Consider the following 27,658-nt stretch of genomic DNA (forward strand, 5'->3'; position numbering starts at 1 on the left):
CTGTCACTGAAGGAGCTACTCAGTGCAGTGTCCTGCATGGGGTGGGAGTCGTTGTCCAGCAGCAATGTTAGTTTTGCCATCATGCTCTCTCCCACCACCTGCACTGAGTCGAGGGGGCAACCCAGGACAGAGCTGGCCTTCCTGACCAGCTTGTCAAGTCACTTCCCTTCCACCGCTGAGATGCTGCTGCTCCAGCAGACCACTCCATAGAAAATCGCCGATGCCACCACCGTGTTGCCCCCTGCACTCCAAAGGACCTGAGTCTCCTTAGCAGATAAAGTCTGCTCTGGCCCTTTCTGTATAGCGCATCGGTGTTTTCAGTCCAGTTTATTGTTGAGGTAGACACCCAGGTACTTATAAGAACCCGCCCTCTTGATGTCCATTCCCTGGAATGTTCACCGGTATCGGGGGACCTGGCTGCGCCTGCGGAAATCTATCACCATCTCCCTGGTTTTCCCCGTGTTGATCCGGAGGCAGTTCCGCTGGCACCAGTCCATAAACTCCTTGATCAGTTCTCTGTACGCCTGTCCTCGTCGCCCATGACGAGGCCGACAATGGCAGAGATAGGAGTCTGCGGAGCTGTGCCTGGTCCGCAGTGTACAGGGTGAACAAGAATGGCACGAGCACTGTTCCCTGCGGAACCCCAGTGTTGCAGACCATCCTGTCCGAGACCAGGTCCTTTGTCTGGTCGGTTGGTGATGTAGTCCAGAATCCAGGATGTGAGGTGGTGATCCACTCCTGTGCGCTCCAGCTTGCCCCCCAAATGCCCCGGTTGGATGGTGTTGAATGCATTGGAGAAATCAAAGAACATGATTCTCACAGTGCTATCTGCCCTCTCCAGGTGTGAAAAAGCTCTGTTCCGCAGGTAGATGATGGCGTCCTCCACCCCGACGCGAGTCTGGTAGGCGAACTGCAGCGGATCCATTGATGGTCTCACCAGGGGGCGGAGATGGGCAAGGACCTGATGCTCCAGTGTCTTCATCAGGTGTGATGTCAGTGCCACCGACCGGCCTGTAGCTGTTGTGTTCCTTCAGGTGCGGCGTCTTTGGTACCGATACCACGCAAGATGTTTTCCACAGCTGTGGAACTCTCCCCAGTTTCAGGCTCAGATTGAAGACATGCTTCACTATTCCGCACAGCTGGTCTGCACAGGACTTCAGAAGCCTCAAACTGATGCCCCGCTTAAACAAATTGGCTGAACGCGAGTGGAAAGAACAGGTATTCAATTGGCACACAAGCGTCCAGTTTTATAACTAGTCCATTTTTTAAATGATTGAAAGGCGTATATAGGCAATGATTCTAAGTTTAATAATACAACATTAGGCAATGCTGACGGGCCGAGATGACAACCTGCCTTAAGTCCCTTGGACCCAAGGAGGTTTTACATTCACTCCCCTTCTTTGTAGCAGATACTTGAGTGTGCAATTCTTTTAATATGGGATGGTTTTTACACACCTGCTATAATTAGTCTGACAAAATTACATTTTGATCCATACACAAAATGCTGGAGTAACTCAGCGGAACAGGCATAATAGTATCTCTAGATAGAAGGAATGGGTGACGTCCAGAGATCCAGATTTTATCCAGAGATGTTGCCTGTTCCACTGCGCGGAGTTACTCCAGCATTTTGTGTCTATCTTTGGTGTAAACCAGCATCTGCAGTTCCTTCCGACACTTTTGATCCAAACACATGATGGTCCAAGAAGACTGGACACAAGGCTCGTTGGCAGACTTAATGCATCTTTTTTAATTTCAAAATTAAACTTTATTCTTAATAGAAATAGACAACGATGTGCAAAAACTCAATATTCTTAGTGTCTTTACATTAAATATTCCTGGTGTGCTAGCACCTGTCTTTACATGAAACACCCTCGCTACTCATGTGGCTGCCTCAGGTTATATCCTTTCCCACCTGCCAGCCAGCCAAGGCCTTGGTTCTTGCTGGTGAGTTCCAACAATGAGACATTTCGCCAGACAAGCTAGGCGCAGGGAACCTCCCCACAGGATCCATCAATTTCCTGCCCCGCAGTTCCTGCAGGATGTTCTGTGCTGACCACTGCCCGATGGACATGTAGTCAAAGATGTTGCTCTGGAAGAACTTTGCCATTAAGAACAGGTGATGCGGCAATGTCCAGCTGACTGGCGCATTGCACCTGCACACACACGAGGACACAAAAACACGTTGACCATACCCTTTCATCACTCTGCCTAATCCTTCCCTAGTCCACAACCTCTTCCATCACTCCCTGTTCCACAGCCCCTTCCATCGCTCTAATCCCCTCACCAAAGTGCCTCCCTCGGTTACCCATCAAATAAGAACCCTCCTATTTTCCTCCACACGGACTGCAGTCTAGAGGACAGAGATTAATTCTCTTGAGGTGGAAGGAACGGCACTACACTGCGAGATGTTCCAGATGGGGAGAACAAGAGTTGGTCAATACCGCCACTTCCAAACACATGAAGAGTTTACCATGAAGCAGATGCTGCTGCCTCTCCCTTTCCCTGATGACACCGTCCAGTCCATGCAATGGATCTAGAAACATTTGGGCTGGAGGCGAACTGTGTTTATGTGAAACAGAGTACACAGCATTCCCTCGTGTCCCTTTGTTTAAACAACAATCTTGCCCTTACATCCTCAATCTTATTTTTGATGGACTGCACATTGTGCCAGGAGGATACTGCTGGGGGGGGGGGGGGGGGGGGGTGGATGTAAGCTCAACTCTTCATTCTTACTTGATTGCCTGATGCATAATGCTGCCCCAAAATTCTTACTTTTTTTCACCTTGAGTGTTCTTGGGCCCCATTTTTCCAAGGAGGCTTTGACCACGTCTTTGAATATTTTTCTCTTTGCATGAGTTTGGAATTAAAATAGGGGAGTCTACATCCTGCAGCCTACATCCCGGCCTGATCATGTTTGCCCAGCACTTGAGGAACTACACACAGTTGTCAACAAACACCAGAAGACATATAGTGACACCTTCTCCATCATTGCCTGTAACAGGCTTTGCATGCCATCATGTCTTGCACAGGGAAACAGAGTAGCTCAAGTGACAGCGACATCACTGCCATAAAAGATCAGCGCTTTCTATGAACACTTCAAAAAGGAGACAAAATGTACCTTCAGAAGCCCCCAAAACCCCTGTGAAGGCTGACCTGTGCAGATCCTTCATGGTGGTGAACTCTCGGAGAACATCCAGCCTTAATGGTGTACTTGGCTGCATTCTCAATACCCGTGCGGACCAACTGTCTGGGGTTTTGCCAGCCATCTTCAATCTCTCACTACTAAAGCTCTAGATCCCCAAATGCTTTATAAGGGCATCCATAATAGAAGAGCACTCAGCAATCATAATAGGCCTCAACAGTCAACACCTGGGTCAATAAAGTTTATTAGCTATTGTTTTCCAGAATTGTCATCAATTAATTTGAGATACGGGCCAACAGTAATTACACATTACCAATTGCCCTTAAGAGGACCAATTAACCTACCAACCCAAACATTTTTAGAATGTACTTGTGGTTACAAGGAAAATGTCCCAGGTCCATACAGGCAACATCGGAGGTCATGGTTGAGCCTGGGTCACTGAGGCAGCAGCTCTCCTAGTTATGCCATGATGCCACTTGCATGAAACACGATGGAAGACAGCAAATATTCCTGCATTTGCCAGCACCTCCGAAGTTAAATCTTCTATATTGATGTCTCTACAAGACCGTTGACTTTATTATTAAACTGTAAAAAAACTACTATGTTACTAGTCTGGAGGAGCAGAATGTACAAACTAAATCTTTATTCAATACATTAGAAAAAAAGGATCAAATTCACAAAATATATATTTTTTAAATCATGCTGCTTGATGCACGGTTGAGTAAAAATGATCAGCAAGTGATCATGAGGTTCAATTGCAGCAAAGCTGAGAACAACAGCTCCTGCCGCACCTGGAAACATGCTGCGAGGTTCCGTCTCGGTCACTGAGTCTCTCATAGTAGGTGTAGGCTAAGTTACAGTCAGTGAGTGGATTCACACTGTGTGGAATGTTGTACATCGGTGGAAAACTGCCTCAAATCCTCCTCCACGTCCTCTTCAATTGATCCTGTATATTTCTCCTGGGCCTCCATAGACCTATTTATAGCTAAGGAAACACACCTAGGAAATTCGGCAATTATACATTATACCGATATAAACAAGTATATAAACAATATAATAAACACGTTAATAAGTTAACAGAATTATGGAGGACAAGGGCAGGAAGTGTAAGTGGGAAAAGGTAGAGGTTGCCATGGTGTATCTGTAAATCACTGGCCTGATAATCAACAATGTAGAGTAAATTGTCTTTGCAAAGGATACTTGTTGAAATGGAAATCTGCTCCCACTGCTGCAGACATCATGGCCTCCAACGTTCTCTGCTCCGAGTTCCCAAAACAATACCCATTTGCTTTATCAACAGCCTTAATCACATACTTCATAGTTTCTTTATCCTAGGAGAGAAGCCAGGCATATTCTTCAAAATCTTTCAAACACGAAGGCAAGCTGGGCAACTAACTGACCTTAAAACATCTGATTATATCCCCAAGCTGAAACACTCTCCATGGACCCAAAACCTCATCCACCACAGAGTAACACTCCCTCAGCGGCAGTTAATACCCTCTTCATCCCTTCTCTGTGCTTCCCTTAATACCCTGTACTACTGCACAAGCACACATCTGTGGATTAAATTCTAAATAGAGCTAAAAGCATTGGAAAAATGTAACGAGGTCCAGCGACAACTGACACGATTCCAATGTATGGTCACAGACATGAAAAATTAGTAGTTAATGTATAGATATCACCTCATATGCTGAATATTTCCAGCATTTTCAGTTTTAATTACAGTGTGCACTATATTTCCACATTTCCCATGACTTGAAACCCCTCATAATCATAACAATGTGTCCTTTTGCATTCCAATACATATCACATATCTTCACTGAATCCTGACAATTTTCTCACTCAATGTCCTCAATAATCCGAGTACCTCACTGTTTACTCACCATTCTGCAATGTTCTCAAATAATAGTTAATATTTTGATGTTGCTGAAAAGCTATTAATGGATAGCCACTCACCTGCACATTCAGAGGGATAAAGGAGACCAGACTGTAATCTTGAATTACTTCTATAAGTTTATTGTTCAATCGTTGAAAGTTTTTGAAAAAAGGGTCTTTGGCCAAGTGATCCAGAAGGTAGGACAGATCCAATACCTCAGTGTAATATTCCAGGTTAAATGCTTGAAAAAAAAACACAGTACAATGAATGCCCACAAATCTGATAATCCATTGCTCCTGTGAAGTCACCTTCTCTATCAAAACTCCGATTACATTTGTGAATAAATATTTCGATATTATTAGTGAATGAACATAAAACAAAATATTTCCAATTGTCAATTATCAAATTAAAAAATTAAAGACTGAATTTTGGACTCAAGGTTAAAATTGAGGAGCAATTTGTGGTTTAATATCAACTCCACTTCCTCCCAGTTCTTATCGGCAGACCCAGAGACCAAATAGCCGTACCTAGTTTCCCAAACTTTTCAATCAGATCCATTTTGGAGAGGATGTTAACATGTGGCAGCTCCATGTGCAGCATTGTAGACAAGGATGTGCAGAGTACAGAGATGAACTTTGCTGGATCGGTGCAGTAATGAGAATCCACCAAGTGAACAGCTGTTAACTACAGGACGACATAAACCAGATTTACACGAGGTCAATGTACTGTTTCCTTACTGGGCTCAGTACGCATTCCTTTACTCTAGGCTCAAAGCATATTGCTCGGGGATGGCAGTATGTTCCTGATTTGTGGGGGCTTTTGGTCACATCTATAGTTTAAAGAATACATCAAGTGCTTGGAATCATCTGACTTATTATGTGTGGATCCACTCACTCGTGAAGTTTCCTCTGTATAACCAAGAGTGATGTTATAGATATAGGATGTTCCTCCAGAAACCCCTCTCATGTTTGGTGACCCTAACTGCCATGAGCTGGATTGCTCTTGATATCTTGTACTGACAAGTAGTAACATGACCAGTCAGTGGTAGTCAGGATCAGGGTTGGGGACACCAAACGTCAGGAACGTGGACAGATTTGCAGCCAGAGATAGGGTCCTGACTACTCGCATGTTTTACAAGCTGGAAGATTTTATAGCCATGGAGAGGTTGTCAATACTCTATGTCATCGCAGCTTGAGTGTCGTTACTAATAGCCTTAATGGCATCTGGATTTGTTTAATCATTAAACCTTCTCGTACATGTGCCTAACCCTCACAGATAATGGACTTTGTGTAAAGTATTCAGGCATGAACCATAATACCACAAATACATGTCCCTTTCCTCACAGGGCAACTTATACTGGATATGAAGTACAGTGAACCCTCGCAATAATGGGGGAGGGGTGTGTCTGTTATTGCTGATTGTCTGCTATAACCAAGTTGGGGGGGGGGGTGGTGGTAAAGTTTAACCCAAGGCCAGGAGGGAGAAAACGAGGCGTTGGGTGGAAACAAGCAAGAATGTGAGAATTAACGGACCGGAGAGCCATAGGTTCCCGCCCCACATGTGGTGCGCCAGGGATGGGACTGGTATTCATGCTGCTCCCTCTCTCTGCTCCCGCAACCAGAAGTACACTATGTGAAGCCAACTCATTGGGTAACCTTGCGGAAGTGGGGGGCTGTACAATGGGAGCCTTGGTCTGCTATAACTGGAATCGGTTATATAGAGGTCTGTTATTGTAAGGGTTTACTGTATTTGTAAAGATATCTGGAATTGTGTTGTTTGTGCATGATTTCAGACAATACAATAACAGTTGTAATGATAAATTATCTAAACATCACTACTCCCTTGAAATACAACCTGTTAATTTGTTCTTAACCTTCCCTCTGGCCTCTAAAGCTGGACCATAAAGAGGGTGATTGGCTTAATTAACTGGGGTACAGATAGTAAATGCAGGGAGGTCTTGGTATAATTTTATAAAACATTGGTGAGGCCACAGCTGGAATTGTCCAATTATGGTTACTATGCTGTAGGAAAGATATGATTACACTGGAGAGGGTTTGGAATAGATTCACCAGGCTGGATTCAATATTTCAGTTATGAAGAAATACTGGATAGGGTGGATTTGTTTTCCTTGGAGCAGAGAAGGCTGAGGGGATACCTGATGTTGGTATACATATTAAAAATTATGTGATTGTTCAGAATTTTTTCTCCAGAGTAGAGGCATCTAAGACCAGGGAGTGTAGGTTTAAGGTGAGAAGTAAGTGATTTTGAGGGACAGAGGAAGATTTTTTTCACCCAGAGGGTGGCTGCAATCACAGCACATGTGAAAGTGATGGAGGTGGGTACCCTCACAACTTTTCAGAAGCAACCTGACCAGCAGTTGAATTGCCAAGGGATAGTGGGCCAGACAAAGTGCTGCTACATTAGATTAGTGTAGATAGGTACTTGATGGTCGCCATTGACATAGTGGGCCAGAGACTGCGTTTCTGCGCTGTATGCCTGCATAAGAACCCTAGAAATTGACTGAAGACTGATAACATGAGCTCAAACCAGGATCCAGAACCTAGGACCCTAGCCTTTCAGCCACAATGCTGTATCGTCAGCTGCAATCTAACAAACAGCTGGGAAGGGAATATGGAAGGTGGGGGGCCATCAAGGTGAGCAGGATACAAGTAATACTTCATCCTGCTATAGGAAGGATGTTGTTAAGCTAGAAAGAGCAGAAGGCTGAGGGGTGATCTTATAGAGAGGTGTATATGATCGTGACGGGAATAGATTGGGTAAATGCACTGAGTCTTTTACCCAGGGGAATCAAGAACCAGAGAACATAAGTTTAAGGTGAAAGTTGAAAGATCTAATCGGAACCTGAGAGACAACTTTTGAACTCGGAGGGTGGTGGGCATATGGAACGAGATGCCAGAGGAGGTAGTTGAGGCAGGTACTATAACAACATTTAAAATACATGAATAGGAAAGGTTTAGGTTATTGGCAAAAAGTGGGCAGGTGTGACATGTGAAGATAGGGCAGCTTGGTTGGCATGGACAAGTTGTGGCAAAGGGCCTGTTTCCGTGCTGTATGACTATGACTTCAAATATAACTTCCATTCTCACCTCTGAACCTGGGGGGTTTCCTCTGCAAATGCTAACTGACCGACTAGGTCCCTCCATCTGTTATGTACAAATGTGAACTCACCCTGAAATTCCATTTGGCTAATTGTGCAAGGATGTTTCGTACGGAACAATTGTGAGTGTACAGTTCCACCTGACCTGGACAATCAAATAGGAAATAATAGTCCTTGAATTGTTGCATCTTCTCCTGCAGCCAGTCCAGGTTTGCCTCTAGGTATTCCATGCAGTAAATAAGCCCTCCATTGGGCCCCAGACCAAGACCATCCATAACATCATCAAGCTTCACCAGTTCCGCAATGTCCACACAACATTGGTAAGGAATGAGATCATTGGCAGGGTCCAGGTTTACTACTGCAACTTTGCGGCCCAATTTAGAAAGGAACTCTTGCATCCCTGCACAGTAGGTGGTCTTCCCCGAGCCAGCTGGCCCAATAACCACCTGGCCAAAAGTTACCATGGCACGCCTGGTCTCTTCTGCCATCCTAATCGTATCTTCAGGTACTCATTATAGCTCCACAGGCCTGGAACAGAGAAAAGTCACTCAACCAGAATTGCTGGCAGTGAGGTGAACAATGATGTGGCTGTTAGTGGACTAAAAACAACGAACACAAATTCAAATTTCATTGTGCCAATTTGATCATTTATACCAGAGGGCATGATGTCAATTGCTGAGATCTGGAATACACTGATTAAATGGACAATGTAACCAGATTCAATAGTTATGTTCGAGGGGAAATGTATAAATAATTAAGGAGAACGTTTATTGGGATCTGGAAAGAAAATACACAGGTCTTGCACAAACCTGGCTCACACAATGGCCTTGTTTTATCCCCTAATATTTCAAAATTCTGTGTTACCTTTTCTCCAACAAGACCAAACATTCTATTCACAAAATTTCAGAACAATTATGTAAATTTAAAAAAGAAAATGTCAGAAGTACTCAGCAAATAATGCACAGAAAAACAGTTAACTTTTTAGATCATCAATAAGATAGAGATAAGATTCATTTCTTTTATTAGAGACACAAGGAACCGCAGGAGCTGGGATCTTGAGCAAAACACAAAATACTGGAGGGACTCAGCAAAATAGGCTGCATCTTTGGAGGGAATGGACAGGTGATGTTTCAGGTTTAAATGAAGTGGGAGAAGCCGAATGAAACGTTAAGTTACTCCAGCATTTTATGTCTATCTTCGGTGATTTTTCAGGCCTTTTGTCACACCTTTGATTGGGATGGTCGCTACTCTTTAGAATTCTCTTTGCCAAACAGTTGTGGGAGCAGGTCATTAACGAGATTCCAGGCAAGTCAGCAGACATTTGAACTACCTACAGGAGTGGCAAGGAGCAAGTGGGGAAAGTGATTTATTTAAGCTAAAACTGGAGGAGCCATGATCTTGTTGAGCAAGCTCTCAGGGAAAATTACTCCTACTCCTATTTGAATGTTACCAACTTGTAACATTCACTCTCAGTCCCCATAACTACTGCAAGTGCTGAGTTTAGTTTAGAGATACAGAATGGAAATATGCTTTCAGCCCACGCCACCCATCAATCACCCTAGTTCTACGTTATCATGAAACAACAAGTTCTATGTTATTCCCACTTTCACATCTACTCCCTACACACTAGGGGCAATTTTACAGAGACCAATTATCCTACCTATGTCGCATTATGTAAATAAAGTATATAATATAATTTAATATATAAACACATGTATTTTTTATATTTCCGATAGTTTCTGGTTTTGCACTGGAGTTGCAGACCCATGGCCGGATACTGCACAGATTCAAGTAAGATTTTCATTGTTCTGTTTGGGGACTTGTATAACAATAAAACACTTATTGACTCTCTTGATTCCCGAGAAGGTTCGTAGCAGCACCACTCACCACCGTCACGCAAGAGCTACCGGTTGCCCCTGCACCTGCAGTAACCCCGGACCTCCGCCTCGGCTTGTTGTGGGTTCCCGCTTTTCACAGACAACAATCTGTGCCGAAGAGCTTACGAGAGCGCGCACCTACTGACCCAAAGCCGCGCTCACTCTCACAGCCGCCGCCGCCGCCTCACGGTCAGGGCCCAGGCCGCGCTGGCGCAATTGATCATGCGTATCCCCACACTCCCGCGCGTGCGCCGTGCTACCTGCGGGGCCCACGGGCGGAGTGTGGAAGAAGGAACTGCAGATGCTTGTTTACACCAGATACTAGAGGAGCAAAATAGACCACTCGACCCTAAAACCGTAGTATGTCACGGCGCCATTTTAGTATGCAGAAACTTGCAGAAACATTTAAAAAGAAAAATAACAAAAATCTGTGCATTGATAGATAAGGAATATTCTGCATTTTAATGGTATCATCACGCATACTGTTCCCCCAAAACACTGATTACACCACGAGAAGCATAGCGTACGGCGGGTTTTGCCTACTAAAATGGCGGACGATTTCTGGCGACCTTTGCCTGCTAAAATGGCGGGCGCTGCACTCCTTTGCGTACTACCTTTCATTATAGGCGATTTCGACCGAGTGGTTCATCTTGCTCCTCTAGTATCTTTGGTTTACACCGAAGGCAGACACAAAATGCCGGAGTAACTCGGCATCTCCGGCGAGAAGGAATGGGTGGCGACCCTTCTTCAGCCCACGGCCGGAGTGGGTTCAGTGCGGCCTCAGTTGGCGCCCATCAATCACTAGTTCCATGTTATCATAAAACTAGTTCTGTTATTCCCACACTCTCATCTACTTCCTAGAGTGTTAGATTTAGGTCTTAGGGTTAACGGAATAAAGTGAAATGTGGAAAAAGCAGGACCGGGGTACTGATTTTGGATGTTCATATTGAATGGTGGTGCTGACTTGAAGGGCCGAATGGCCTACTCCTGCATCTATTATTTATATTTACACGCTAGGGGCAATTTTAGAGGCCAATCGCTGTGTCCACTAGACAGATAAATGTGTAGGAATCAACTGCAGATACTGGTTTGCATCGAAGATTGACGCAAAATGTTGGAGTAACTCAGCGGGATAGGCAGCACCTAGAGAGGATAAATCCTGAAAAAAAAAAGTCTGGCATTGTTCAAAAATTTGGAAATGCTACTAGCATTTATGGAACGCTGTTATTTGCTGATTCCTGCTCTTCCACACTTTAAGTGTGTATAAAATCAAGTGTTTTATTGTCATGTCTCAAAAGGGATCAATGACAATCTTACGTATCACAAAATGCTGGAGTAACTCAGCAGGTCAGGCAGCATCTTGGAGAGAAGGAATGGGTGACGTTTCGGGTCGAGACCCTTCTTCAGACATGTGGCGTTTCGGGTCGAGACCCTTCTTCACAGCAGCACAACCAATACGTAATCAATACGTCTGAAGAAGGGTCTCGACCCGAAACGTCACCCATTCCTTCTCTCCCGAGATGCTGCCTGACCTGCTGAGTTACTCCAGCATTTTGTGAATAAATCGATTTGTACCAGCATCTGCAGTTATTTTCTTACAATACGTAATCATAATTAGACAGAAAAAGCTGGAGTAACAGCGGGACAGGCAGCATCTATGGAGAGAAGGAATGGATGATGTTTCGGGTCGAGACCCTTCTTCAGACTCGACCCGAAACGTCACCCATTCCTTCTGTGCAGAGATGCTGCCTGTCCCGCTGAGTTACTCTAGCTTTTTGTGTCTATCTTCGGTTTAAACCAGCATCTGCAGTTCCTTCCTGCACAAAACCATAGTACTCAGTTGACACCATAATAAACAATAAAAGAAAGTTCAATACATAAAAACAACAATAGAGTGCAAACAATTTTACATTTCAGTTCTCTACTTACCTGACACCCCTTTGTCTCCTTTTCATCTCGACTTTGTCCACCCATGTGCCAATCAAATCCCCCACACTTGTATCCACCGATCAATTGCCAGGCCCCCCCACCTCTTTTCCAACTTTCTCTCCCTCACTACAATCAGTCTGAAGAACGGTCCTGACCTGAAACGTTACCTATCCATTCCTTCCACGGATGCTGCCTGACCAGCTGAGTTACTCCAGCACTTTATACTTCAGCAACTGCAGTTTCTTGTCTCATTTTATTAATTATTTTGAATTTTCGTATTGAAATGGATAACTACATTTTTCCATGTTATACAGCATCTGCCATATATTTGCCTATTCTTTCAACTAGTCTAACAACTTGATACTACTTCCAAAACTCTCAGTCCTACCGTTTCATCTTGTTGGGAATTTAGGAATATCACACTTTGTTTTCTTACCGAATTTATGTATATTTCTAAATAACTTCCCTACAATACCTGACCTGTCACCCCTGCCACTCTGAGAAAGCCCAGTTCCTACTCTTTGCTTCCTGTCTGTCAAACCAATTAACAATTAAATATATTATCCCCCCATCTCAGGTGCTTTCGCTTTGCACACTAAGCTCTTATATGGGACTTCTTCAAGGGTTTTATTTTTAATTTGGTGCACTATGGTTATCTTGTAGTTTCAGGCATAGATAGGCGTGACAGCCAGAATAATTTCTCAGGGTGGAAATGTCAGCGACTAGAGGGCATAGCTTTAAGGTGAGAAGGGAAAGGTTTAAAGGAGACTTTTTTTACACGGTCATGGTGTAATGTAAAATAATTTGACACTAATGATTCCACTGTTTCTATTAAAGTTAAATAAATATTTATTTAAATAAAAAGTGTACAAAATATTCTTTTCAATTAAACAATAATATATAAAGTTCTTATTTATATAAACAAGTTTATAATTACAATACTATTCCCATAGTAAGAATGGATTGGACACTTGGTTCTAAGGCTTCTCCCCATGATACAAAACAATGTACAGGATCCATTTTGGAGTAATGAAATATTTAACATATACATATCTCAGGTCAGAAAGTACAACCCCTGATTAAGGTTAGAAATCTGAAAGTGACTCTATTCTGATTCATATTGGCCGCTTGAATTGACTCAGGAGAATTGGTTGAGTAGTGAGGGAAGAAAGAATGGCTGGATAGCAGCTCATACCATACACTGCGAGTCTGTGAGCTTTCCTCAGATTGTGGCCACATTTGCTGGTTTATCTTGGGGAAAGTGCAAGGCCTGCAAAGACCACTTTGTACTAAATTTGCCAGCAAAATGAAGGGGAGTTTTGCCCATAATTAAAGGAAATGTGGGAAAAGTAAAATGTCCTGAGAAAAAGGACATTTTTGTCGATGGTTCAAGTTATGTGGAAAGAGAAACAGACAATGCTGGCCCCCACAGGAAGATCATGCATTTAGGATGCACACAGTCAAGGGACCATTGCTGTGCGTTCAAACTGATTTAAAAATCAGACCAGATCAGGTGCCAATTACCAAGTAAAGCAACGCGTTCTGCCTGTACTGGTCGAAACCTTAATTTATCGATAGTCCCACACAAGGCAGCAATGGCATTGACTGCTGTAAAAGCTATCAGTAAACATAGAATTATCTAGAAGGTAGTGAAACTGAATCAAGGGCGCCACTTTATGGGATATGCCATGCATACTTCTGTGAAACATTTAGCATTAGAAAGGATGTGCTACTTGAGCTATCATCTTCAGTCCTCCAGTAAAGTGGAAGAAATAAATTGAATTGTGAAAATAGCCAATGAGTTAGGAGAATATAATTACAAAATTACACAAGGTGCTTCCCCTAGCCCCACTACAAATAACTATTAGGTGGGGAAGTATAGCTAACAACAATTCACTGAGAGACACCCAGGAACACTTGAACATTTGTTAATGCCCACATTTATGAAAGGTGAACCAAGATAATTTACGAAGGATTTGTGGAAAGCTTTAAAGGCACATGCAATGGGACAGAAATAATGAAAATGGATTACTTACGTTTCTCCACACACCCAAAGAGCTGGAAATTCGAGCTCAGGTAATTGTATGAAATTATGTGCTAGTACAATTCTCAGACCCTTATACAAGGATCCACATAATATATTGTTGAAGTGGCCAGTCCTATAGTACATGCAGTTTAATTATGCAAGAAAATGGCAACACCTTAATCAAATCAAGCTGTTCGGACTGGGGACAAAGAAAACCAGAAGAAACCATCAGGCATTTGAACCAAAAATGTAATCCCTTCTTATGGAATATATACATAGTATCAGTTGTCCTTGGAACCACATTACCCAGTCAACCACTATTGGTAATGCAGGGGATCCCCAGGTTACAGAAGACCTTGTAGTCATACAGAGATACAGCATGGAAACAGGTTCTTCAGCCCACTGAGTCCACATCAACCTCCCATTTTCCACATCCTACATAAATCCCATTTTGTTGTTCTGTCCACATTTTCTTCAACATACCCTAGATTTTCCCAGTCACTTACACACTGGGTGCAATTTACAGTGACCAATTAATCTACAAACCGTACATCTTTGGGCTGTGGGGGAAAAACAGACTGTCGGGTGGAAAGCCCTGCTGTCACAGAAATAATAGGCAAATTCCACAGGCAGCATCTGAAATCAGAATTGGACCTGGGTCTCTACCACTGCGAGATAGTGGCTGCAGAGGCTCTTTGCTACATCATCGAAAGGTTAAAAAACAGAATCTACCATCATCATTCACAAAACTAGCCTCCACCTAGGATGCACCAGCAGATGTAAAAAGCCACTGTTAATGTTTGCGGTCTTTTGCTTTAACAAAGTTTACGTCCTCTCTGTACTTCATGCTGGTCACTGGCTGTCTTCGGAGCAGGGTGTCACCCTGGTCTATCTCCTCAGGTTGGTCATACACAGTTGAAATCAGGTGTCTGGGCTGTCGACAAAATTTCTTAATCGGCTGATAGTTTTGAATTCTTTCTCCATGATATCTGCACAGGGTGTCAAAGCAGCAAAAAAACATAAGAGGACATCTAAATGAATCATCATTGTCAAAGTTCACATTTCTGATCAGCAGCAGGAACTTGAGGTGATACCATAGCAGCATCACTGTGGTGGACTAAAGTTCTGTCCCAGCACATTTTGTGTCTACCCGGCTCAATCTGCTGAGTATTTCTGGTAATCTGTTTTAATTTCAGATTTCCAGCTTCTGCATAATTATTGTTTGGAACACAAAGCAACAAATCTTTACTGACTTTAATAGGACATTCTTTTACCGACTGCACTTTATTAATTGATACTTCTGTAGAATGAAGACTGTCATTTGTATCAGACTCTTTGTAACCAATCCTTCAGAGACACTACTCCCACCCCCACCATGGTGACGCAAAAAGCCATTGGTATCACCTACCCAAATCCTCGCTTGCACTTTGGATTCTGCCCATCGTTGTCAAGAGCATCAGCTAATCCAGAGCTGCTGGAGCCAAGGCCTTGACCATCCTTCCATCCCTGCTTTTCCATCACTTTCCTGCCAATTCCCTGAGTAAGGGATAGAAAGAGCACATTGATCCATGCAATGCATCCAAAGAAAGTAAATGACTGAGCCAAGAGGACAAACTCAGATTAAGTAACCATGTTTTATTTTTCCTGTCAAAATACAAGAAGCACTAATCTAGGCAGGAATCTGCGACAGGGAGCTGAATGATCTGATGCAGCAATACCAATCTCAACATCACCTTATGCTTAAATTATGCTTTCCAGGAACTCAGTTCAATAGTTTGTAAACAGCACCATGTTGAACTTTTAATGTATATACAAGGGGTAAGCCAGGAGCAAGATGAATATTCCATAGCAGAATTAATGAAGCATCTGTCAACATTCCACTTCTGAGGAGGCATACACATGAGATCCCAAGGCATTTTTCAGATATTAGCACAAAGCTTTCAAAAATATCCTGACCAACATTCATCCATGAACCAAAATCATTGCTCCAAATGAATGGGATATCTATCTCCTTTCGTGGTTGTCGGGCCGATATTACTTCAAAAAGCATAACACTTGGTACGAGTTGGATAAACAGGTTGAATGGCAGCCTTCCTTTTCATATGGTGCATGTGAGAAACAATATTTTAAGGGAAATAGTTATTGTAACACTGCTGTAGCAAAGATTCTGAGCAGATTTATTTGGTTTGTAGTGTATTTAAAATGACCACACAAACGAGCATTTAATAATGTAGCTGGTCTTGTGGTTCATGGCAACAGAATGATGCTCTGGAATAACTAACTTTTATTGCAGACACAGAATAAAAGTTCCATAAAATATACATTTAAACAGGAGAATCTGTTTCCATTACGTATTGTTTTGAATCATCCAATGCAGCTGATATGCTTACCCTAGTGTATTGCTCAAAGCCTCCAATACGAGGGGACTGCACAGATATGGTCTCAAGACCCTCCCTCAGTCGTTGCTCCAGCCTCATCTGCACATAATCTTGGGAATCCTTATCACCTCCATCTGTGAAAAATACAAAAGGAATTTACTTCACAATTGCTTTTTTTTCCCCATTAGAAATCCACCAAGGCCAAATCCTTTCTTCTTCTTCTTCTTGCGTTTGAGGCAGCAGAAGTTATGAAGCTGCTTCTGATGTCTCTGTTTGTTGTCATTCACCTGACTGAGGTCAGTTGACAGAGCTCACCACGGGGAGGTCGACAACGTGAGCCCCGCCAAATCCTTTGAACAGTTGCAATTTAGATGAGGCATGCAGACATCTATGACACAGCCAGTAGAGCTGCTGCTTCACAGCGCCAGTGATACAGGTTTAATCCTGATCTTGGGTGCTGTCTTTGTGGTGTTTACATGTTCTCCCTGTGACCATGTGGGTTCCTTCCTAATGCTCTAGTTTCCTCCCAAAGCCCCCTGGTTTCCTCCCATGGCCCTCCTTCTGGCTTTATATTTCACTCCTTTCCTTGTTTGATACCTTTTTGTCTCCTTTCATCTCTAGCCTTTGTCACACACACCACCCATCTTATACCACCCACCCAATCAGTTTGAAGAAGTGTCCTGAACTGAAACACCACTTATCCATTCCCTCCACAGATGCTGCCTGACCCGCTGAGTTACTCCAGCACTTTGTCTTTTGCCCTAATCCCCATGCACCAGTACAAGGTACCTGGCAGGATGTAAGATTCAATAATGCCATACAGGGCAGAGATTTTAAGCTCTGCTGTTTTGCTTCCCTTTCCTCTTCCCCTCAGGTCTCTTTAATTAGTTGCAGGTTTGTTCTCTCTCACATATTGTATTTCTAAAATAATTTGCTAGATGCTCTGCATTTATACTTGATTCTTTTGTTTATTAACCTAGATATTTGCCTTACAATTAAATTCGATAGATATTTCTTTGTTCTGTTACATTTCTAAAGGACTGCAAAAAGAATCAGGATTATGCAATGCCATATTGCTATCACACATCAAACAGATGAGAAATTTATAAATTACCATGTTCTCCAGATCGTCCTTTGTTGTAGTAAACACTCATATCGACATCCCAGTCATCTGCTGTCTCCTCATCAAAATCTGAAAGATAGAGCATAAGTCAATCTTCAGCAAACAATTTGCACGAATCTACACTCTTGCCCACAACATATCCTGATCTCAAACATTCCAAGTCTCTGATCAAAAAAACAACACTGTGCCATATCCTACCTTTTTTCTCTTGCCAATACTGTGCATCTGTGTAAAACACAAGGCCAGAACCTCCTTTCTCCCATTTCAGCTCAATCTCTTCCTCATATAGTCTCTCTTTTGACCGATCCTGGGTCGTAACATCCTCATAGAATGCTTCATGTCTCTCCCATTCCTCACATTCATCATTGTCCTGGAAATAACCAAAGTAATATTATTGTTAGATGAAAACCTGGCATTTAGTTCAGAGATACTGAAAATAGGTCCTTCAACCCACCAAGTACATGCTGACCATCGATCACCCATTCACATTCGATCTACATTATCACACTCCCTACATGTTAGGGGCAATTTACAGAGTAAAGTTGGAACAACATAACCTCCCCATGATAGGCCAAAAGTCATGAAATATTCCCACGGCCGAGGCTGAGACCCTGTAATCATGAACCACCATCAGTGCTCTATTACAACCAAATGGAAGGCTCTGTTCAGAGGCCTGCTCTGCCAAGGTAATCATCAGCGATGACAGATTCCTCAAATTAAGTGGCAGCAAGGGATTAACTCCATTTTTCTCAGGGATCTCCCTTTGGGATCATCAGGGTGCAATGCTCTTACTTTACTCTAGGTCCTCAACTCACTAATGACATGAAAATGTTGCTTACGTCCTCTGAATGGGACTCCTCTTCCACTTTCTCTCTCTCTGGAGATTCCTCATGTCCTGCCTCGTGCTTCATTTTGAACTCTGGTAAATCAGCAGCTGAATCTTGCTGTTGGTACTCTTCTGTTACGTCCATCTCAATCCTTCTTTTGTTTGAATACCAGGTTGAACTCTGGTATTGGAAAGGAACATTCCCATAACGCCGACTTGAGCTGGTCTTGGGAAACTTCAAACAGAGCTTGGTGATGATGCGGGGAGGCAGGCGACATGCCTGGATCAATTCCAAGAAGACTCTCAGTGGAGTTCCCACATTCCCATTGGGCATCACTGCTGGAGGGTTTAATTCTGGCAATCTGGACAAATCTTCAATGGTGAAAGTTGCACTCGGTGCTTTCCGACTCCGAAGCTCCTTTCTTGTTTTGTATGAAAACTCCAAATCTGTTTTACAAATAAAAGTAACCAAAGATCTTTCACAGAAAACAATTGTAATACCGTGAAAACCCACACATGTAAATATACCCAGCCATACAATCCACCCTCTCCCATTCCATTTTGACCATCACGTCAGTTTAATTCCCCATCCCACTCTCAATTTGACTTTGTCCTCAGTCTCCCACACCAGTCGTTTCCTCGGGGTACCTTCCTCTTATTTTTCACGGTTATCCTAACTGCCCTGCAATATCTGTCCTTTCAGATATTAAAAGGCGGATAACTGCCGTCCATTCCTCCACAGATGCTGCTTGACCGGAGGAGTACCTCCTACATTTTGTGTATTGCTCACGAATAGATGCAAAATGCTGCAGTAATTCAGTGAGACAGGCAGCATCTGTAGTCTTTAATCCATTTACCTGTCCAAATGTTGTAGATTGGAGCAGCTACGGCAGCATCACCGAAGGTGATAGCTGAGATAACCTTTCACATAGATCATTCTTTATAGCCTTTCACAAACATTCACTTTTGTGTTTTTTTTCCTTCCACCTCAGTATGTCGTTCTCTCACGTGCTCCCAGACCTCAGAGTATTTTAAGCACTTTCCACTTCTCTCCCCACGGCTCCGATTCCCAGTCACTCCCCGACTGCGATCCTCACCGGCCATCTCCCCGGCTCTGACCATTCGGATGCAGCAGCGTTCCCGATGCCAATCCCCGGCACTGTCCACCCACTGGCTGCCGTCGTACATCCGCGGGAACTGCGGGCCCCGCTCGGCTGAAAGCCTCACCACACAGCAGCAGGTCGGGCTACCGTCCGCCCCTTCTTGACCTGTGCCTTGGTGCTGCTGCCGCTCGGGCCGATGGCGGTAGTGGAAGCAGCTGAAGCCACCGCTCTCCGTGAACTGTGAGAAAAATTGCCGGAGATCAGCAGAGCGGAATTCATGCGGAATGTTCCTGACAACAGCGTAAACACAGCCCGCGGCCGCCATCTTAGTAATGGGCAAACTAGAGCGCACGCATGCGCCTGTTGGAACAAAGAGTCGCCATGTTTGATATTGCCAATAGATGCAAAATGCTGGAGTAATTCATTGAGACATGCAGCATCTCTGAGAGAAGGAATGGGGGACGTTTTGGGTCGAGACCCTTCCTCAGACTGAAGCATTTTGTGAATAAATATCTAGGATGGGGGAGGTGACGGAGAGAGAGAAAAAGTACGCGTTACTTGAAGTTAGAGAAATCAATATTCATACTGCTGCGTTGTAAACTGCCCAAGGGAAATATGAGTAGGAAAATAACTGCAGATGCTGGTACAAATCGAAAGTGTCACAAAATGCTGGAGTAACTCAGCGGGTCAGGCAGCATCTCTGGAGAGCAGGAATGGGTGACGTTTCGGGTCGAGACCCTTCAGACGGAAATATGAGGTGCTGTTCCTCCAATTTACGTTGGGCTTCACTTTGACAGTGGAGGATATTGGCAACTTCGGTGAAATTATTCAACAACATTTCAACGTACCAGCGTCTTTATTTTCATCCATGCATGTTGTAGTTTAAACATATTATATCAAGTTTACCGGATATAAACAATTGCCCTGTGTGGTGGGTGTTTAACCTTCGCATGACTCCTACCTTGGAATGTGGCTGAAACTGGTTACCATCAGAGTTGCCGGAATAAAAATCAGAATTTAACAGATTGACATGAAGTCCTTGGCCTGGCAGCTTGCTCTTTTTTTTAACTCCTTGTTTCCTTTGATATTAATGCTCCTCCAATTCTATCCTTTTTTTACATCCCTATTTCAACGTTCCGAATCGACAGTACATATGACAATTAAACACTCTTGACTAATTTTAATCACACCACCACTGACAGTGCTATCAGCCACCAAGACCCCGAGCTAACAATTTCATTTCTTGAATCTCTCTAGCTCTTCATTTTCCTCCCTTCATTTAAAATGCTCTTTAAAAACAAATTCTAATATTTCTGAAGAAGGGTCTTGACTCAGTTCCGTTCGATCTGGGTTCAATCCTGCTGTCAGTGTGGAATTTACACATTCTTTCTAACTGCGTGGGTTTCATTTGGATGTTCCAGTTTCCCCCCTCATCTCAAAGAGATGTGGGTAGGTAAGACAATTGGTCACTGTAAATTTCCCCTACTGTAAGTGAGTGGGAGAACCAGAGGGGGTGGGGGGCAAGTTGATAAGAATGTGGGGAAAATTGAATTGACCTAGGATTAGTGCAAAATGTGTGGTTGATGGTCAGCACAGACTCAGAGGGCCAAAGGGCTGTTTCCATGCTGTATCTCTCTGTGCACATTTGATCAGTAGGGAGCAGTAACAATCAGCCAACATAACTTCCGTACAAAGGTTTGGGAAATGTGTAGAAACATAGAAAAATAGGTGCATGAGTAGGCCATTCAGCCCTTCAAGCCAGCACTTCCATTCAATATGATCATGGCTGATCATCTAAGATCAGTACCCCATCCCTACTTTTTCCCCATATCCTTTGATTCCTTTAGCCCTAGGAGCTAAATCTAACTCTCTCTTGGAAACATCTAATGTATTGGCCTCCACTGCCTTCTGTGGCAGAGAATTCCACAGATTCACAACTCGCTGGTTGAAAAAGTTTTTCCTCATCTCAGTCCTAAATGGCCCACCCCTTATTCTTAAACTGTGACAACTGGTTCTGGACTCTCCCAACATTGGGAACATTTTTCATGCATCTAGCCTGTCCAACCCTTTAAGAATTTTATATGTTTCTATAAGATTAAAATATTAAAGTATTAAAATCCAATAAACTGCAGATGTTGGATATCTAAAATAGCAGATAATGCTGGAAATACTCAGCATGCCAGGTAATATCCGTGGAAGAAGAAACAGAGTTATCTCTTGAGGATGAAGATCCTTCATCAGAACTGAATGGAAAGAAAAGAAGCTTGCTTAGTTGCAGGGAGGGTGGAGAAAGGATTAGGTCTCTGATAGGGTAAAATTAGGGTGACCATAGGGATAAGAAGTAAACAAGGTTATCAGGCGAATGAATGAACTGGAGCAGTTAAATTGGGAGAACATAGACAAAAGAATGTAGCGAAAAGAGCATGGGAATTGTGAAATGCAGAGCAGGAGGACATCCTTTGCAGGTCAGTCTGGGCATGTCCTCTACTCCCAGAGAATAAAAGATGATAAAACAAGCCGAACCAACATCATAGATGGACAACAGATACACCAAGAGACACATACTCCTCTCCCCTTTCAACATTTCATAGAGATCATTCCCTTCACAACTACCTTATCTACTCTTCTGTCTCCCTTGCCATTCCCAGTTCTAAGCTAAACTGTGCAAATGCAGGTGGTGCAATAATTGTGATTTTACCTTTTTCCTACTATTCATGGACCTAAACATTGATTCAGGAAAAGCAACTAATCATTTGCACTTCTACTCCAGTGTACTCAGTGCTCAGTGTGTAGCCTCCTCTACATTGTTGAAACCAAACATAGATTGAGATTGCTTTGTGGAGCAACTGCTTGCACTCAGTCCACATACATGGCCCGGAGCTTTCAGTTGTTTACCATTTTAATTCACCATTCCAATCCCAATCTGATATATATTTATGTGGGCTCCTGGAGCGTTACAAGACCCAAAATAAGGTTAAGAAACCTTATTGAAGAATAAGGTTAAGAAGCCTTATTCACTTCTGAAGTAGGGTCCCAAATTTGAAATGCTATCTGAACATTTCCCTCCACAGATGCTGCCTGACCACCAGAATTCCTCCAGCAGTCTATTTTTACCTCAAGATTCCAGCATCAGCATTCTCTTATGTCTCCAACACCTCACCTTCTGTCTGAACATGTTGCAGCCTTCCAGACATCATCTTGAATTCTCTTAACTTTAGATAACATACTCTTACTTCCTGTCTATATAAGAACTATTTCTGCCTGCCATTCTTTTTCCTTTCTTTTTTTTGTATAGTCTGGCCTACTGAATATGTCCCAGTTTGCCAGAACCACATGAGCAACACAGTATACAACCATAGTACCTTATCCCATGTGCCACGTGAGAATTTCCTCGATTTCCCCCGTGCCAGTGAACATATTTCTCACTTTCTCAAGCCTAATTAACTGCTTCTTATTCCACAGGTGCTGTCTAATGTGGTTAGTTTTTTTACAGCATTTTCCATTTTGGTTTTTTTGGCTGGCACACCTGGCAAGTTCTACCATTTTACCGTTAACAAATCATTACACAGACGAGACAATAGACAATAGGTGCAGGAGTAGGCCATTCGGCCCTTTGAGCCAGCACCGCCATTCACCGTGATCATGGCTGATCATGCACAATCAGTACCCCGTTCCTGCCTTCTCCCCATATCCCCTGACTCCGCTATCATTAAGAGCTCTATCTAACTCTCTCTTGAAAACATCCAGAGAATTGGCCTCCAATGCCTTCTGAGGCAGAGAATTCCACAGCTTCACAACTCTGAGTGAAAAAGTTCTTCCTCATCTCCGTTCTAAATGGCCTACCCCTTATTCTTAAACTGTGGCCCCTGGTTCGGAACTCCCCCAACATCGGGAACATATTTCCTGCCTCTAGCGTGTCCAATCCCTTAATGATCTTATATGTTTCAATAAGATCCCCTCTCATCCTTCTAAATTCCAGAGTATACAAGCCCAGTCACTCCATTCTTTCAACGTACGACAGTCCCGCCATTCTGGGAATTAACCTCGTGAACCTATGCTGCACTCCTTCAATAGCAAGAATGTCCTTCCTCAAGTTTGGAGACCAAAACTGCACACAATACTCCAGGTGTGGTCTCACTAGGGCCTTGTACAACTGCAGAAGGACCTCTTTGCTCCTATACTCAATTCCCCTTGTTATGCAGGCCAACATTCCATTGGCTTTCTTCACTGCCTGCTGTACCTGCATGCTTTCTTTCAGTGACTGATGCACTATGAGAACCAGATCTCGTTGTACTCCCCCTTTTCCTAACTTGACACCATTCAGATAATAATCTGCCTTCCTGTTCTTACCACCAAAGTGGATAACCGCACATTTATCCACATTAAACTGCATCTGCCACACATCCGCCCACTCACATAACCTGTCCAAGTCACCCTGCAACCTCATAGCATCTTCCTCACAGTTCACATTGCCACCCAGCTTTGTGTCATCTGCAAATTTGCTAATGTTACTTGTAATCCCTTCATCCAAGTCATTAATGTATATTGTAAATAGCTGTGGTCCCAGCACCGAGCCTTGCAGTACCCCACTAGTCACTGCCCGCCATTCTGAAAGGGACCCATTTATCCCCACTCTTTGCTTTCTGTCTGCCAACCAATTTTCTATCCATGTCAGTACCCTACCATGTGCTCTAATTTTGCCCACTAATCTCCTATGTGGGACCTTGTCGATGGCTTTCTGAAAATCAAGGTACACTACATCCACCGGCTCTCCCCTGTCCATTTTCCTAGTTACATCCTCAAAAAATTCCAAAAGATTAGTCAAGCATGATTTCCCCTTCGTAAATCCATGCTGACTCGGACCTAGAATCCTAATTTGCTGATAACTGTCCCTATTAAACTTTTGACTTGTCCTATCACATACATTCCCCCTTTGTTCTACACATCAGGATTCCACCACTCTCCTACTGAAAACTAACTTGCATGTCTCTCTTTTCCAGTTTTGATGAAGGGTTGCAGATCCAAAACGTTAACAGCTTCTCTTTTCACAGATACCGCCTGACCTATTGCGTTTTTCCCAATGTTTCCTTTTGTGATGTATACGGTCTCTTTAATTTATCACACTTGACAAGCAAATAGATTCATGGGGCTGTATGACTACTCCTTTTTCCAAAATACAGAGCATCACAAAGGCAGATGTTTAAATTCTGAGGGTTTATTCAATTTCCAAATGTTTTGATATAGAATATTCACTGTATATTGCAGCATTGACCAATCCTTGATATAAATCTGAATCTGAATAAAATGTCTACTCTTATAGTTGAGGTTTCTTTGATTTGAAAATGAGTGTAGACTCACTTAAGCTCTCTGCAATAAAATGTTTAAAATAAGCAAAATATATTTATTCATGATAAAAAAAATAACTTAATATAAAATAACAGTAAAGGAGGCAAGCAACAGTTCAGGGAAATGTGGATGATCACGGTAAATTAACAGATTGATGTTAATACATAGGACTGAATGAGAAAAATATTTTTTTCACAGGTAGTGGCAATTAAGTTCCCAAATAAATTTAAGACAGAGAGATTCTGTCATAAGGGCTTCAAAGGGTAGGGGTGAGTGCAGGAATATTGTACCGAGATTGAGGATCAGTCGCATTTGCACTGAATGTGTGTGTGGATCAGGTGGGCGGTTGATTAGCAGAAATGCTGGTGGCTGCTCTTCACTTGGTGTAAAGCATCTCCAGCAGCAGCTCACTCATATCGGCTGCTCCTATCACTGGCCTGAAGAAGAGTTCTGTTATGAGATCATTGCTGATGGTTTTTAGGGCAGAGACGGTGAGTAAAACATGGGCAAAGCGACTGTTGTCCTTGGAAGGGATGGGCACCAGGACCTTATGGAGTGCCCCCTGCGCTTCCCGCTGAAGGCTTTCAATGTAATCAGGTGCTTGGAGTCCAGGCAGGTCTGTAAGAGGCAAAATCACAAATAATTGCAATCAGTTGCAAAACCCAAGGAAACAATTAAACTAGAAACTACAAATGTACAAAGAAGCAGAGCATTTTCAACATACACTAATATTGAAAGGAGACATGTTGGAATCTGGAGAAAAAAGAACAAACTGCTGGTGGAACTCAGCAGGTTAAGCATCATCCGTTGCGGGAAAATATTTGTCAACATTTCGGGTGAAGACCCTAAAAGTCTTCAGGACTGAAAGTGGATAGGGAAGATAGCCTGTACAGTCAATATTGAAGGTATTAGCCCTTTGTGTTGTTTCATAATTAATTTAACCTATCCTAAATAAATATTACACCCAGTTGTTTGTTTCCATGACATTCTGTGATTAGAGTCATTTTTATGTTTTCCACTGTCTAACCCTCAAATCCAAAACACAGCCCCCACCACAACCCACCCTTGTGTTAGGCATCACACAAAAGGTTCATAACCAGAGAATTGGGCAGTGTGGTCTGGCTGTGGCATTCTGCTGGTTATGCAGAGGAGTTAGTACTCCATAAGTGATGGAAATCTTGAAGAACAAAGAAAGATTGGGGCATCACAGAGGTGCAGAAGGTAGAGCTGCTGCCTCATAGCGCCAGAGATTCAGATTCAATCCTGACCTCGAGTGTTGTCCATGCGGAGTTTGCACATTCCCCCTGTGAGTGTTTGGGGTTACTCTGGATGCTCCTGTTTCCTCCCACATCCCAAAGACTTGCGGATTTGTAGGTTAACAAACCTCTGTAAATTACCCCTGGGGCGTAAGGAGTGGATGCGAAAGTGGGATAACATAGAACTAGTGTGAACAGGATGGTCAGCGTGGACTCGATGGGCTGAAGGGGTTGTTTCTACGCTGTTTCTTTAAATTAATTTAAAGAAAAAAGCTGCCAGAAATTTTGAATAAATAATCCCATACACAAATTGTAATTAGCTTTTCAAAAAATTCACAGAAAGTTGTAAGGACCTCCAGAATTGTAACCGCTGGCTGGTTCTCAAACTACTGCTGATGTTTTACTTATTAATTACGACACTGAAGGAAATCATTCAACCCATCAAATCCACGCCACTCTCTCAGGAGAACAATCCCATCCCATTCCCTTCTCGGGTTTCCATGTGGCTCTGCAACCTTATCCTTTTATTCTCTCTCCAGCACATACACAAACAAATGTCTATCAACTCCCCTTTGATTCCTTTTGCCATTTACCCATACTAGTTTACAATAGCCAATTAACCTACAATGCCACATCTTTGGGATGAGGGAAGAAACTGATGGAAATTCACAAGGAGAACACATCATTTCAACACAGACAAAACCAAACCCAGGTCTCCGGAGCTGTGCAACCTTGCTACCAGCATTACTGTCACAGAAAAATTACTCTTAGGTTCATGTAAACTACTTTACGTTGTGTAAATATGTCATAATTACAATTATTTTAGATGAGTACATACAGTAACTGGAATAAAAACAGAGGGTGTTTAGTTACCAGGATTGAAGAGGAGTGCTCCTTTTAGATATGCGTATCCTGTTGGACTCAGATCCAAGCACCAGAACTTATGCAGCCAAATTCTTACTCTCTGTACACCTGCGAGTGTTGGCTGTCTCCTTTCCTCTTCCCCTGTCTTGATCAGGTCTTGCCCCTTCAGCAAGATTCTCTTCAGCATGCTGTGGCCTGGGGTCTCTATCACGTCGAAGCTCACCCTCTCTTGGGCCAATCCCAACAGAAACAACGGTATCCAGCAGCTTTCTAGCAACAACAATTGATCTGCCTTGGGAAGGTGGTGGAACGAAGGAAGGTTCTTCATAAAGCTTACTGTCTTTACCAGCACATCTGATACTATCTGACAGGTAACCTGTGGAGTTTTCAAGCAAACTGTCCGCCTAGTTGCACAGGGGCAGCTGTAATGCGAGAACTTAGAACAAATCTTCAGATCGCTCTGCTGGCTCAAGATAGTTTTTAAGATTGTGTTCTGTCTCACTCTAGAAACACATTGGCATTTATTGAGCAGAACATTAACACAAGCCATAATCTCCTCACTGCCAAGCTGAAACCACTCTCAATTTAGCACTCTGATGCCACACTGTAATGGTATTAACCGCTCAAGGCAGCTTCTGATTTTAACTGGAAACTAAAATCGCTAACTCTCAACACTCCAAATCTAATGTTGTCAGAGCTGTGCTGTGCAAGATTTGGCTGAAAGTGGTTGTTTAACTCCAGCTCTCAGTACAACACTAACCTCCACGGGCACTAAATGAGCTGGTTGCACCCGA

General features: G+C 43.1%; 3 protein-coding genes across 4 annotated transcripts; all 3 read right to left on the reverse strand.

The window, feature by feature from the left end:
- Positions 1 to 2,701: 2,701 nt before the first annotated feature.
- Positions 2,702 to 10,244, reverse strand: gpn2 (GPN-loop GTPase 2). Of its 2 annotated transcripts, none has more exons than XM_078423230.1 (6): positions 10,024 to 10,244; positions 8,208 to 8,664; positions 5,546 to 5,702; positions 5,099 to 5,259; positions 4,343 to 4,473; positions 2,702 to 4,117 (listed from the first exon to the last, which is right to left on the reverse strand). In XM_078423230.1, the coding sequence occupies exons 2-6, from the start codon at positions 8,622 to 8,624 to the stop codon at positions 4,003 to 4,005; spliced, it is 981 nt and encodes a 326-aa protein (XP_078279356.1). In that variant the 5' UTR covers positions 8,625 to 8,664; positions 10,024 to 10,244; the 3' UTR covers positions 2,702 to 4,002. The 2 variants fall into 2 exon arrangements, with proteins under 2 accessions (XP_078279356.1, XP_078279355.1); XM_078423229.1 differs by having other exon boundaries at positions 8,208 to 8,697.
- Positions 10,245 to 12,892: 2,648 nt separating this feature from the next.
- On the reverse strand, positions 12,893 to 19,727 carry gpatch3 (G patch domain containing 3). Its single transcript, XM_078423241.1, has 7 exons — positions 19,393 to 19,727; positions 18,309 to 18,742; positions 17,668 to 17,839; positions 17,461 to 17,538; positions 16,359 to 16,480; positions 15,377 to 15,504; positions 12,893 to 14,957 (listed from the first exon to the last, which is right to left on the reverse strand). Exons 1-7 carry the CDS (start codon positions 19,721 to 19,723, stop codon positions 14,762 to 14,764), a joined length of 1,461 nt encoding a protein of 486 aa, XP_078279367.1. The 5' UTR covers positions 19,724 to 19,727; the 3' UTR covers positions 12,893 to 14,761.
- Positions 19,728 to 25,011: 5,284 nt separating this feature from the next.
- Positions 25,012 to 27,414, reverse strand: nr0b2a (nuclear receptor subfamily 0, group B, member 2a). The gene is made up of 2 exons (XM_078423114.1): positions 26,874 to 27,414; positions 25,012 to 25,362 (listed from the first exon to the last, which is right to left on the reverse strand). Exons 1-2 carry the CDS (start codon positions 27,412 to 27,414, stop codon positions 25,121 to 25,123), a joined length of 783 nt encoding a protein of 260 aa, XP_078279240.1. The 3' UTR covers positions 25,012 to 25,120.
- Between the last annotated feature and the right edge of the window lie 244 nt (positions 27,415 to 27,658).

The sequence above is a fragment of the Rhinoraja longicauda genome, chromosome 27, assembly GCF_053455715.1.
Source record: "Rhinoraja longicauda isolate Sanriku21f chromosome 27, sRhiLon1.1, whole genome shotgun sequence".
NCBI classification, from domain to species: domain Eukaryota; kingdom Metazoa; phylum Chordata; class Chondrichthyes; order Rajiformes; family Arhynchobatidae; genus Rhinoraja; species Rhinoraja longicauda.